Genomic DNA, 12,731 nt, shown 5'->3' with positions numbered 1-12,731 from the left:
GCATTGTGGGTCTCCTTACAGCAAGTGGACTGCAGACACTCAAGATGGTAGCTCACCAGCACATTCTCAAGGGAAAGGGTTAAGCAATGCTAGCCCTGCCAGCAGTGCAATATCCCATTAGCGAAATTTTTTTTTAAAAATCAGTTTTATAACAGATATCAACCTTCAGCCCAAGCAGCAAAGTAGGTGCATACGGAACAAAACAGAACAGAATATATAAATAGGTTGACAAATTAGAATGCTCACGGCTACTATATTTGGACAAATTTATGCAATAATAAATTGAGACATCTTCCAACATGATGCTTACCGATGATTTTAACATCACAATTTGCTTTATAGATATTGTAAGGGATGCAGTCCTCATATAGGTAAGAAACTGAACAGAATGTTTGTTTCATACTAAGAGACCTGTACTTGCACTTGTCGTTCAGGTAGGGCTCTTCTGCAAAGAGGAGTGTTAATACTCATTTGTTAATAAGCAAAGTATTCATGCTTTCACCTTGATATACAAAATCCCAGAGAACCCATACCAAATACTTTCAGTCTCTATAGATTTAGAGAACTTGGTGCAAATGGTTAACCAAGTAAATGATATTAGCCATTCTGAAAACAGATTTTAAAAATTCAATCCATTATAATTGCTGACACTGTTTTGGAGAAATATTTAAATGCACATAGAATCCTGTGGTCACTTTTCTGTCAATTAGTTAATTATACAACGAGCTGAAAATATTTAGTATTACAGCTTTAAAAGATCCAATATTTTATTCTAATTCAAAAACATGAATAACATGTTTAAAGTAACCATGAATAACGCAATTACATTAAGTAAAAAGTAAATAAATCAAATGCATTACAGTATTGGTGATAAATAGAGCACAACTTTCAACAGATGTCAGACAACTATTGATATGATTGGATTTCCCATTGCTTTACCTGCATTAAATTTAATTTGTGCCAAATTATGTTTTATTCTGGTTGAAGCAACAGTTGAAAGTATCTTTGATTTTTAGTACTTGGATGTTTTTATAGCAATCTTAACAATTTATTATTTGGACCATAAAATTGAAGGGCACAATGCAATTCACTCAGATATAGTGAAGTAGACATAAAATCTGGATAGCCACAAGGCATAGAGTGCAGTTTATTTAAACAAATACACTTAATGGTAGAGGTTAGAGCATAATAATTATTCTCAGTGTACAACCACCTTACCCTGTTGGCTTTAGATCTTTTTGCTCAGTTTCTCACTTCACCTTTGATGGGATACAGTTTCTTGAGCTCTGGTAACTTCGTGAGTTCCCCCATTATTATATTTTCACATTGAACTGTAGAGAACTAAATAATCAGTTTTCTAAGAAACAACCAAAAGGGACTTGAGCTAGATTTTATTCTCCTCCCAAAAACAGAGCTCAAATTAATAATCTGATTAAGATTTGGTAGCTCAAAAGAAATATTCTAGCCTCTATATCCTAGTGCCATCTAGGCTCCAAGTTCTGAAATTTCTTCCCTAAAACTGTCCATCTGTCATCACACTAAGAAGTCCCTTTAAATCCTTCTCCCTGATTCCCTGGCCATAAATACGAAAACTTCTTTCTGAGATTTGACTTCAAACGTTTTCTAATAATTCCTCCTGTAAAGCATCTTGCTATATTTACCATGTTAAAAGAGGGTATACAAACAAAAATTGAAAAACTTAAAAATCACATAACACCAGGTTGTAATCCAACAAGTTTATTTGGAAGCACTAACTTTCAGAGCACTGTTCCTTCATCAGGTGGTTGTCAACCAAATAAACCTGTTGGACCATAACCTGGTGTTGTGTGATTTTTAATTTTGAACACCCCAGTCCAATACCGGCACCTCCAAATGAAAATTGTTATTTTTCATGCACTTCTGCAGAAGCCATCTCTTTCAAAGGGATTAAATAGCAGTTCCACCTTTATTAATTTTAAATGATCACAAATCATGGATATTAGCTTTGTGAAATGGATCATTGTGCATTTTTAAGGATCCAGTGTTACCATCAATATTCTGAGGTGAGAGGCTACATTCAGACTAATTGTAGCAATGTCAATGTCACTCAATTACAAATAAAAACAGAAATTTCTGGAAAATTTCTGCGGTCTGGCAGCATCGGTGAAGAGAAATCAGAGTTAATGTTTCAGGTCCAATCACCCTTCTTCAGAACTCAGCGTCACTCAATTCTCTCTTAAAGAAGAGCTCCATACAATATAAATGTGGCATTTGAAATCCCCATCTCTTATGCTTTTCATCAAAGTAAGATTGCCAAACTCTGCATTGCCGTTTCACAGGCACAGCCTGAATGTGGCTATTAACCAAACTAGCTCTATATAGTTGAGAAGGTTTTCATCAGTCACAGATCCCAGATGTTCCATCAGATCCAGATCCAAGTCACAAAAGAAAAAGCTAACAGGCGGTGCCTGACTTCAGAACGCTCATTCTTATGAAGATGGTCCCATATTGATTTTTAATATTTAGGATCAACATGTGAACATTTGGCTGTGCTTATGAACAGATGTATTATACTGCCCTGAATGCATTCTGATTTGTGCACAAATTGGCCTACAAACATACTACCATTTGTAACCCAGGGACTGACTATAACTTCAGTCACTTTATTCCTCTGTAGTTTTGTATTAATTGTTGATTCCACGTTTTGAGGTTGTGTTTTTACACCAAGAACAATTGCAACTATAGGTGCATTTAAAAGTTTTGTATTGATAAGAATTTAAATTAATTCAGCAATGGCTATACACCTTTATTAAAAAAACCTTGCAATTGTGTGTAATGCAAGGCAGAAGCAGCATTTCACTATCACCTTTTTATAAGGCAATCAGGAATGAGTAACAAATGACAGTGCTGCCCACATCCCATGAACAAATAAAGAAAAAATGTTTGAATTTTACTGACAAAGTTGGGTATCTAGGACAAAAGTTTAGGTCAAATTGATCATGTTATTGGTTAAAAACAAGATGGTTATACAGAATAACGAAAAAAAATGGTAAAATGGGCTCATTGTTCTTCAAGTGGTTGGTAGGTAGATAGCATTTATTTTTCATTTTCAGTCCTAATAGACACATTAAAGTCATCAAATTGAAAAACCTACATATAACCAGAGTAGACCCATGGTAAAAGTAAAACATGAATAAAATTGTAGTTCCTTCATGCCATTCGTTAAACAATTAAGCATTGCACTAGAAACCAAGAAAAGATGACAATGATGATGATTGGGCAAATAGTGAAAGGATGTTCTCTGGCTGTTGGTTACCCCACATCCCTGACACTCTCTGTGACGAATGATCTGTAAAGCCCGAAAACTCTGAACCACTGTTTTCACTTGTTTGAAATAACTCCAGTAAATTTTTCAATGGCAAGCTGGAAGCTTCACCTTCCTCAATTAAGCATCTCTCTTTTGCAAGTGAACTTATTTCCATTTTATGATCTTGAGTCTTCTTTTTATTTCTTCCAGAAATAGCTGAAAATCTCACTTTTCGATGCAGTTTTGTACAGGGTGAAGAAAATATAGTTTGAGAAATTGAACCCAGTTCAGTTTTCTGATGTGCAGCTATAATAAACGAAGGTGCTATTTTTTCATGTACCAATTTTTCACTCCCTCCCTTATCAAAAGCCAATTGTGTCTGCAGAGGGCTGCAAGAACATTCAACAAGAGCTGCTGTAGTATGTGCATCATGGTCATTTACCCTAGAATGTTTGGGAACATTTAGGATTGGACTTTCCAGTTCTTTGCGCTTATTTTGCAAACTATTTTTGGATGACATATGTAGCCTTGTTTTGTTTTCATCACTGTCAGAACACACAGCGGAATTTAGTTGTGGTCTAAACTCACACACATTCTGATCAAATAGAAGCTTACATGATGATTCTTCAGTGACAGGTGGAGACTTATCAACTGATAATTTTCCAAGCTGATGCCAATGCTCTGACATACCGACCTTTGAAATTATGGAACCACCTTCATTGTCTTGGCACAAAGATAAACTACACCAAGTTGTTTCTTTCTTCTGATTTTCAAAATTAACTGCAGGTGTTCCTTCCCCAACGAAGTTGTTGTTAACAGAAGTGGATAGAAGAAGCATTTCAGAAATGCTAACATGACTTGGTGTAGACAAAGACAATATCTGGCTAGGTGAATTTAGGATACCTGAAGAAACAATTTCTTTTCCTTGGAAAGGCAAAGTACTTGGTTTAGTTTCCCATCCACTGACATATTCATTATCCTTTCTGTTGCACATTATTGAAGATTTATTTCCTTCCACGTGTTCCTTATATGGTCTTCGAAATTCTTCACATGTTCCCGCAATAATCTTGGTGAAATCACTGGTGTGTACACCAATACTGCACTTTGACCTAAATATAAACAAAACATTTTGTTAAAATAGGAGAATTAAGTTTTCCAATTCATTCATTATTTAATCAATTAAATATTCATAAAAAGTGACAGACTATGGATTTTATCACAAAATGGCACACTAGACTTACTGATCTGATTTGCTACTATGAAAGGCACAGTGGATAAATAAATTGATTTGAAACATATCAATAAATTCAACTCTTTTAAATAAAGAATCATATAAAGGTAATTGAAGCAAGCTGCATCTTCTCTTTAGAAGATGAAAAACATCAGTGTTGCTCCAGCATTTTCTTTTTTTGGCAAGTAAAACCAATAATAGAAAGAGAAACATAAGTACAGAAAGACCAAATGTAGACAGGAAAAAAACTGTTATACATTAAATCTACAGCGAGTTAAAGGTCATATAGGCACATTAAGCACTAAATTCAATTGAAAAATCTGTTAAAAGTATTTTCTCACAACAGTCAACATAAATAAAGACTAAGAACAAATTACAATGGCAGTCATTTTGGGACAGGATTTTTAACCACAAGCTTTCCGAGTTGAGTGAAAAAAGCTCCTTGCCAGAGACTCTGTTCTGTAAAATTACTCTTCCCATCATGTTAAATGGATTATTAAATTCTGTTTGATGAAGAATCCCAAGAGATTAATATGTATGAGATTATGGAACCATAAGAGGACATAACCTAGAATGAAAAATCGCATTTATATGCAATCTTTAATGCAGTAAACATTTTTCAGAGGAGAAAGGCAAATACAATGAAAGGGCTAAGAAACACAATCAAAACTTAATAATAAGTTAGAGCCAGAGGCACTTTGAGCCTAATCAGCCATTCAATATGATCGTCACGGATTTTCAACTTACGTTCCATTTTCTTATCTGTTCTCAGCCTTAAATATATTCAATGATGCAGCATCCACAAACGTCTGGAATGGACAATTCTAAAGATTCAGAATTCTGCATGAAGAAGCATTTCCTTATCTCAGTCCTAAATGATCAACATCTTGAAACTGTATCCACATTCTAGATTTTCAGCCATATAACCTTTGAGTATCTACTGGTCAAGTCCTTTTAGTATTTGGTGCATTTGAATGAAGTTACTCCTCATTCTTCTAATCTCCAGAAAATGAAGACCCCAATATACTCAGCCTCTCATCGTTGGAGAACTTTCTCATCCCCAACACTAATTTATGAATCTTTATTGTACTACCTCCAATACAAAAGCACCTTCCCCTAAATATGGGAACCAAAACTGTACAGTACTCCAGATGCAGCCTCACCAAAGCCCTTTACAATTGGAGCAAAATTTCTGTATTCATGTACTCCAATCTCCTTGCAATAAAGATCAACATAGAATCTACTGGGTTAGTTGCTTGCTGTATTGCATGTTAATGTTGTGCTCCTTATACAGGTAATTTCCCTCTGAAATTAACATTTGCAAATTTTGTACGTTTTCAAAAATATTCTACTTTTCCATCGTGTGTAAAGTTAACAACCCATATCATGTTCCTTCAGCCAGCTTGTTGCAGTCACAACTTCAGTGTTTTCCTTAAGGCTAGCATTCCTGTTAGCTTTGCCTCATCAGCAAACTTAGATATGTAACTGTCTGTTTGCCCAAGTCAATACTATAGTATGCAAATAGCCACAGCCAGCATTCACCATTGCTATATTCTACTCGTAAAAGCCTGCCAACTTGAACATTTTCCTATTCATTTGGTTTCCTGTCAGTTAAGCAATCCTCCATCCGTACTAATATATTAACCCCCAACTACATAAACCCTTATTTTGTGTATTGAACTTTATTGTGGCACCATATCAAATGCCTTTTGGAATTGCAAATATATGCATCTAAGGATTCACCTTTATCAACCCCACCAGTTACATCCTCAAAATCTGTCAAATACAAATCTCCTTTTATAAAACTATGTTGATTGGTCTGAGCACACTGTCCTTTTGTAAGCACATTGTTACAACTTCAGCATTCCCTGACAATAGATGTAGGGCTAACTAGCCTATAGTTCCCCTTCCTTTTTTTGTGTAGCTGTTACATTTAATTTCCAATCAACTGAGACCATTCTATAATCCAAGGAATTTTGAAAAATCATAACCGGCTCATTCACTATCTCTACAGCTATCTTGTAGAACCCTAGAATACAGAGGATCAGGTCTTAGGGATTAGATTACAATAGCAAGTTTCTCCACACTCTTATTAACCATTAGATCACCCTCTATTTCTGTTTTTAAATTTGGCTCCCAACTCGAAGACAAAATAACATTTGTTCATTGTTTCTCCTTATTCCATGTGGCAATCTCTCCTCTTTCTGCCTCAAGCGACCTATTCTTCTTGTCTGAATATGCTTGCAAGAGGTCTTAAAATTTGATTTAATATTCCTGGCTAAAGGAGAATTCGAAAGGAGATTAAAAACTCAGAAGGAGTGAAGTTTAAGAAGTGTGATCCAGACAAGAGAGCCATATTTCTTACAATTCACTCCAATTATCCTGGAGCAGAGGTGTAACCGGTCAGAATTCTAAAAGGTAAAGCTTTGGACTCAACCCTGCAATGTGTGTACAGGTATAATGGACAAGACTCAATCAACATAGTTGATTCTTAATTGTCTTATGAAATGGTTTGCAAATCTACTCAGTTGTATCAAATCATTACAACAGTTTAAGGCAACAGCTCAACATCACCTCATTATCTAGGCAATTAGAATCCACAAAAATGAAGTCTGTGTGTGCAGTAAAACACTTACATACAAAGAATGAACTTTTAAAGAAGATCGCTGAAGCAAGTTATGGAAAAACAAAGTATGGAGGTAGCAAAGGTGCGCATAAAGGATGCAATGATACCATAATTAAAATAACAGCAAACATGGAAAATATTGCAGTCATATTGAGAACAGAAGACAGTTTAAACCTCAGGTACCGGCTGAACATAATGCAAAGAACGTGCACATTCTGTCTTTGTTCAAAGAATGTCCAGAGAAGGGGTTTCAACAGCAAGTACAATGTTCTGATAACAGCCAAAACATGAGTCTTGTCAATTTTCTCAATCATCCACATCAAGCAACCTTCCTGAATGTCACTTATTTTAGAGTCCATTTACCATCAAGACTGCTGATTTTCCCTTTGATCAGACTAAGATAGCTCAGCATTTGTTCCTTTACTAAGTTCTGTGAAGCACTGCCTATGGGAAGAGCACTGCATTGATAAAGTTAATGACTACTCAGTTGGAGGATAACCCATTGCTGGTGGTGTACCTGTTTTACTTGGACAGTAGGAAAGCAACCACAAAAACGCAACATAAGAGGTTGCTGAGGTTACCATAGTGTTGTGATAAAAAAAATGTGAGAACCAGTTCCATAATTTAAAATTAAGTTTGATAAATCTACTAAAATGCTTTTAATTTATTAAAAAATATCAGTTAAAGAATTTCCTATCAACTCCAAATATGATCAATGACGACATATTTAATATCCAGAAATGTCACAAGAAATGGAAAGCTGGCCCTAATGGAATGAAAAAGGAAAACAATTCTACTGAATGCAGACAGTTATGCAGTGATCCTTGGGGGTATTATGTTATAACTTTTTATTGGCTAAAGAATCAAAGGTGACATGTGACAAGAGGTCATAACTAGAAATGGTGAGGGAGGCTGACACAACCATACCTTTCAAAAGGGAACAAAAGAAGGAGGAAAAAAATGCATTGTTAAGGGAAAAGGGTTAGTCACTGGAATGGCAGATTGCTTGTAGAGGACTGAGATAGATGCAACTGAGCAAGTGGCTTCCTTTTATGCTGTAACCACACTATGATTTGGGAAGGTAATAACAACATATTTTCATCAGCTTGTGCAGTACCTAGAAATTCCTCTGTACAAAGAAAAGATGCACCTGAAAATCAGAAAGGTGTGACCAGAATAAAAACCACTTTTCAGAATATAATTGAAATCTACATCATGTATCAATTAATGGGATGGAAAAAATAATATTTTTACCTTTTCAGCTTGTCTCTCTGGAGTTCTATAAAATCACAATCAAACTGAGAAATTATTTTATCCACAACATTAAATTCTGTGCTCTCCGCAAATTTCCTATGATGTTCACTTTTCAGATGCTGGAAAAGAGTACAGAAGAATTAATGTGAAAGCAAGGTAATGCAGAGAATAAGAGTTAGAAATAAAATGTGATGTGCTTTATGCCATTAAAGGAGAAAAGGGGAGAAAGAAGAAAGGGAAACATCTGGCCAAGGGCAGGAGAAATTAAGTGATAAAGTGTGTTCATTGCCTGCTGCAGTGTTCTACTGAACCTCAACACAAAAGCAAGGAACATTGAATTTAACAATTCCAAATCAGAAACACTGCCCATTATTTTACATTTTTTTTGTCATGAGTTGGACTGATGTTTCATGATCTTGCTTTCAGGCAGAGCTGTACACTGTTCTGCCACTCACACTAACTCTGGACAAAAGCTTTTTTCTTTGCCACAACAATGATGGCTCCCTGCCTTTTTTGCCATCTCATCTTAACATTACACCTTTAACACAATGTATATTCAAAGATTAAATTTGAACTAATTAGGTTTTCTGGTTCCCTCCAGTGGCCATATTTAATATGAACAAATGACTGGTTTAGATTAGATTACTTACAGTGTGGAAACAGGCCCTTCGGCCCAACAAGTCCACACCGCCCCGCCGAAGCGCAACCCACCCGTACCCCTACATCTACCCCTTACCTATACTACGGGCAATTTAGGATGGCCAATTCACCTGACCTGCACATCTTTGGACTGTGGGAGGAAACCGGAGCACCCGGAGGAAACCCACGCAGCCACAGGAAGAACGTGCAAACTCCACACAGTCAGTCGCCTGAGGCGGAAATTGAACCCGGGTCTCTGGTGCTGTGAGGCAGCAGTGCTAACCACTGTGCCACCGTTTAAACAGGTACTTGGTGGTTTTATGTATTAAATTACCTAAAAGTTCACAAGGGATTTTGATATAATGGTATCCATAACCATAGTAGCAATTCTGCTTTTTACTATGTCACTTTTGACATGGTCACAAGATGATGGTTAAAGCAGTTCTCTCTGTTTTTATCCCTGCTCATCTGACTTTTAAAGTGCTCACTTTCCTTTTTCAGAATTAGTTAACTAGAATTATTTAATCTGTTGATCCTAAACTATTATAACACCTCTACATCGTGCAAACTATGCAAAAATAATGAACAGTTGGAAATTAAAACTTACAATTTTTAAATCTTCATACTTCATCATGCAGCATTCACAGTAACCCTTCTTTTTCTTCTCTTTCAAAGTTTCTGTGATTTTTGTGTCCATTTTGCCATTCTTTTCACTGCATGTTATTCTGTGGCATTTACTTCTGCTTCCAAAGAGATAAATAGAAAAGGAAGCATGACAGTTTGTGTTTATTTTCAAATAATAGCATTTTTAAAACACTGTTTTTATATTTTTGACATACTCTGGCAATTAGTTAAATGATGGATATTCCCAAACACTTCAAGTTATAGAAATCATACAAAGTTGAATGCTCAACAGTCACTTCAAAAGATTAACCCCAAGAACACTTCCTTAAATTTGATTACTTACATATTGTTAGTGTCACATTTTGGTATCACATTGCATACACTTTTGATCTCCCCAAAGATATACTTGTCACAAGAGTGCAAAAGATTCACCAAACTCATACCTGGGATAGAAAAATTAAGTAGGCCTGTTCTATATTCTATGGACTTTAAAAGGATGAAAGGTTATCTCAAAAATACAAAGTTGTTATAGGGTAAATGCAGGGAGACTGTTTTCCTTGATTGGGGAAAGGGAGTCTAGAACATGGTCTCAGATAAAAGGACAGGCCATAGAAATCCTCCTGATTTTAGTTTTCATTCTTTTAAGAGGTTGGTGAATACGGTAATTCTTTTATCCTAGAAGACAGGGGAGGCCCAGTCATTAAGTATGGTGGATTTATAAACATTAAAAACAAAGGGAAAACAGCAGAGAAAATAAGAGCAGGAATTGGCCATTCAGCCCTTCAAGCCTGCTCTGCCATTCAGCACAATCACAGCTAAGAATCCAACTCAGTACCCTATCTCTGCTTTCACAAAATCATAAAATCCCCACAGTGCAGATTTGGCCCATCAGGTCTGCACAGATCCTCCGAAGAGCATCCCACTAGATACACCCCATCCCTGTAACCCCGCATTTACTATGGCCAATCCACCTCATCTGCGGATCAGTGGTCACCACAGGGCAATTGAGCACAGCTAATTCACGTAACCTGTACATCTTTAGACAATGGGAGGAAAACAAAACATCTGGTGAAAATACAGACAGACACAGGAACATGCAAACTCCAGAGACAGTAGCACAAGGTTAGAATCGAACTTGGGTCCCTGGCGCTGTGACACAGCAGGACTAACCACTATGCCACCATGCCCTTTAGCTTTGAGAGGTATATATATCTCCTTTTTGAAAACAAGCTTCAATTGCTTTCTGTGGCAGAGAATTCCAACATTTCACCATTCTCTGGGTAAAAAGAATTATCATCTCAATCCTAAATGGCCTGTCCTATATCCCTAGATATCAGGAATATCCTGCGTTTACCCAGTGAATCTGGTTAGAATTTCACAGGGTTCTATGAGATACCCCCCTGACTCTTCTCAACTCCAGTCAATCTTCATATATCAGCTGTCATCACATGTATCAGTCTGGTAAATATTTGTTACACTCTCTCCCATAGCCAGAACATCCTTCCGCAGATAAGGAGACTAAAACTGTCAGCAGTACTCAAAGTCTGGTCTCACCAACACCCTTATACAATTAGGGGAAGCCATCCCTGCTCCCGTACATGAACTCTCTCACTATGAATGCCTACATACCATTTGTCGTATTCACTGTCTGCTGCACCTGCATGCTTACTTTCAAAAACTGAAGAAAAACTAGGTTATGCTGCACCTTCCCCAGAATATCAATCTCACTGAAGTACAGAGCTAGTCTTAAATGCTGAATTGCCTGTTTCTGCTCATATTTCATATAATGTCATGCACTTATTAATAAGGGCACTTATCACAACCTCATCTTTAATGTAAAACAATTTTAAAAAAAGGGATGTGGGTTTCACTGGCAATGCTAGCTTTGTTGCACATCCTTGAGTGCTCTTGAATTGAATGGTTTGCTGGGGTATTCCTAGGCCAACAGTCAACTACACTGCTGTGAAACAAAATCACATTTAGGCCAATGACAATATTGCTTGCCTACTTTGCGCACTTCATTCAGCTCACCACCCAGTTATTCTAAAGCTGACAACATAGGGAGGTCAGAAAGCGACAAATCACCAGGGTCATGGCAGAAGAATAATTTTTGTTTTCCAAATTCCAATTCAGTTAAATCAGTAATAACTGTAAACCAATTATTGGGCTTATATAATATTTAGTTATTTATTCGATATTCAGTAAAAACTATGTTATGGTTTACAGCCTAAGCAACAGACAGAGGGAATATTTTTTCATCCGTGTTTCCAATTTGTGACATGTATATATCATTAAGCTTAAAAAATGATTTTTCTTACTTCCGGGTTCACTATTAACTGGATCCTCCTAATTCAAACACACATAAGCGGTAGATTACTGATGCATAGGTAGAAAACTAAAACAAAATCATAACAACAAACACTTTTGATTATATGTTAATAAACAAGCTGAAATGTTATTGTTACTGTGTTTTTCAATTAACTGAAAACAACAAGGTGAATTACCTAGCCCTTCCTTTATTCTGCTTATCATTGGTCTTGCTTTTCTTGTCCATATCAAAAGGACTCCAGGGGTTTGAACCAAGGTAGTTGATCTCTGGGTAGTAATCTAATTGTACATACAATGGTCTGTAGTGGCTGAATAAAACAGAAATTTCAAATATTTAAGAAAATGATAAATTTACTATCTTAACCTTTAGCAGCTGATGGTAGATCAAGGACCTTTAAAATCCCTTTTTACACAAAAAGCAAATAGAGCGCAGACTATCCAAAGACCATTGATCAGACCCAATTTACTTGCCTCTATTTCAACCACACAGAGCAGAGAAAGTGGAGGGGAAAATAATGGGTACTTAAATTTATGATTAGCTTCATAATTTAGAGCTATAGTTAGATTCTCTTTTGTTAGAGATGGTCATTGCTTGGCACTTTGTGTGCCATGAATATTACTTGCCACTTCTAAACCCAAGCCTGAATATTGTCCATCTCTTGCTGCGTTTGGACATGGACTACTTCAGTATCTGAGATGTTGTGACTGGTGTTGAACATTAAGCAGTTATCAAACATCCCCAC

General features: G+C 36.4%; 1 protein-coding gene across 5 annotated transcripts in view; it reads right to left on the bottom strand.

Moving 5' to 3' along the window:
* Positions 1 to 233: 233 nt before the first annotated feature.
* The window catches only part of LOC140480673 (protein DBF4 homolog A-like), a 48,455-nt gene continuing 35,957 nt past the window's right edge, over positions 234 to 12,731 (bottom strand). For 4 of the 5 annotated variants that reach the window (XM_072575854.1, XM_072575857.1, XM_072575856.1 and 1 more), the window contains 4 exons: positions 12,165 to 12,296; positions 9,644 to 9,779; positions 8,398 to 8,516; positions 234 to 4,395 (listed from right to left, as the gene is read on the bottom strand). In XM_072575854.1, the coding sequence (XP_072431955.1) occupies positions 3,222 to 4,395; positions 8,398 to 8,516; positions 9,644 to 9,779; positions 12,165 to 12,296 (1,561 nt within the window). In that variant the 3' untranslated portion in view covers positions 234 to 3,221. The remainder of the gene's footprint in view (positions 4,396 to 8,397; positions 8,517 to 9,643; positions 9,780 to 12,164; positions 12,297 to 12,731) is intronic. The other variant, XM_072575855.1, reaches the window with a different exon arrangement.

The sequence above is a fragment of the Chiloscyllium punctatum genome, chromosome 8 (assembly GCF_047496795.1).
Source record: "Chiloscyllium punctatum isolate Juve2018m chromosome 8, sChiPun1.3, whole genome shotgun sequence".
Lineage (NCBI taxonomy): Eukaryota > Metazoa > Chordata > Chondrichthyes > Orectolobiformes > Hemiscylliidae > Chiloscyllium > Chiloscyllium punctatum.
This window is presented reverse-complemented; position numbering and strand designations above follow the sequence as displayed.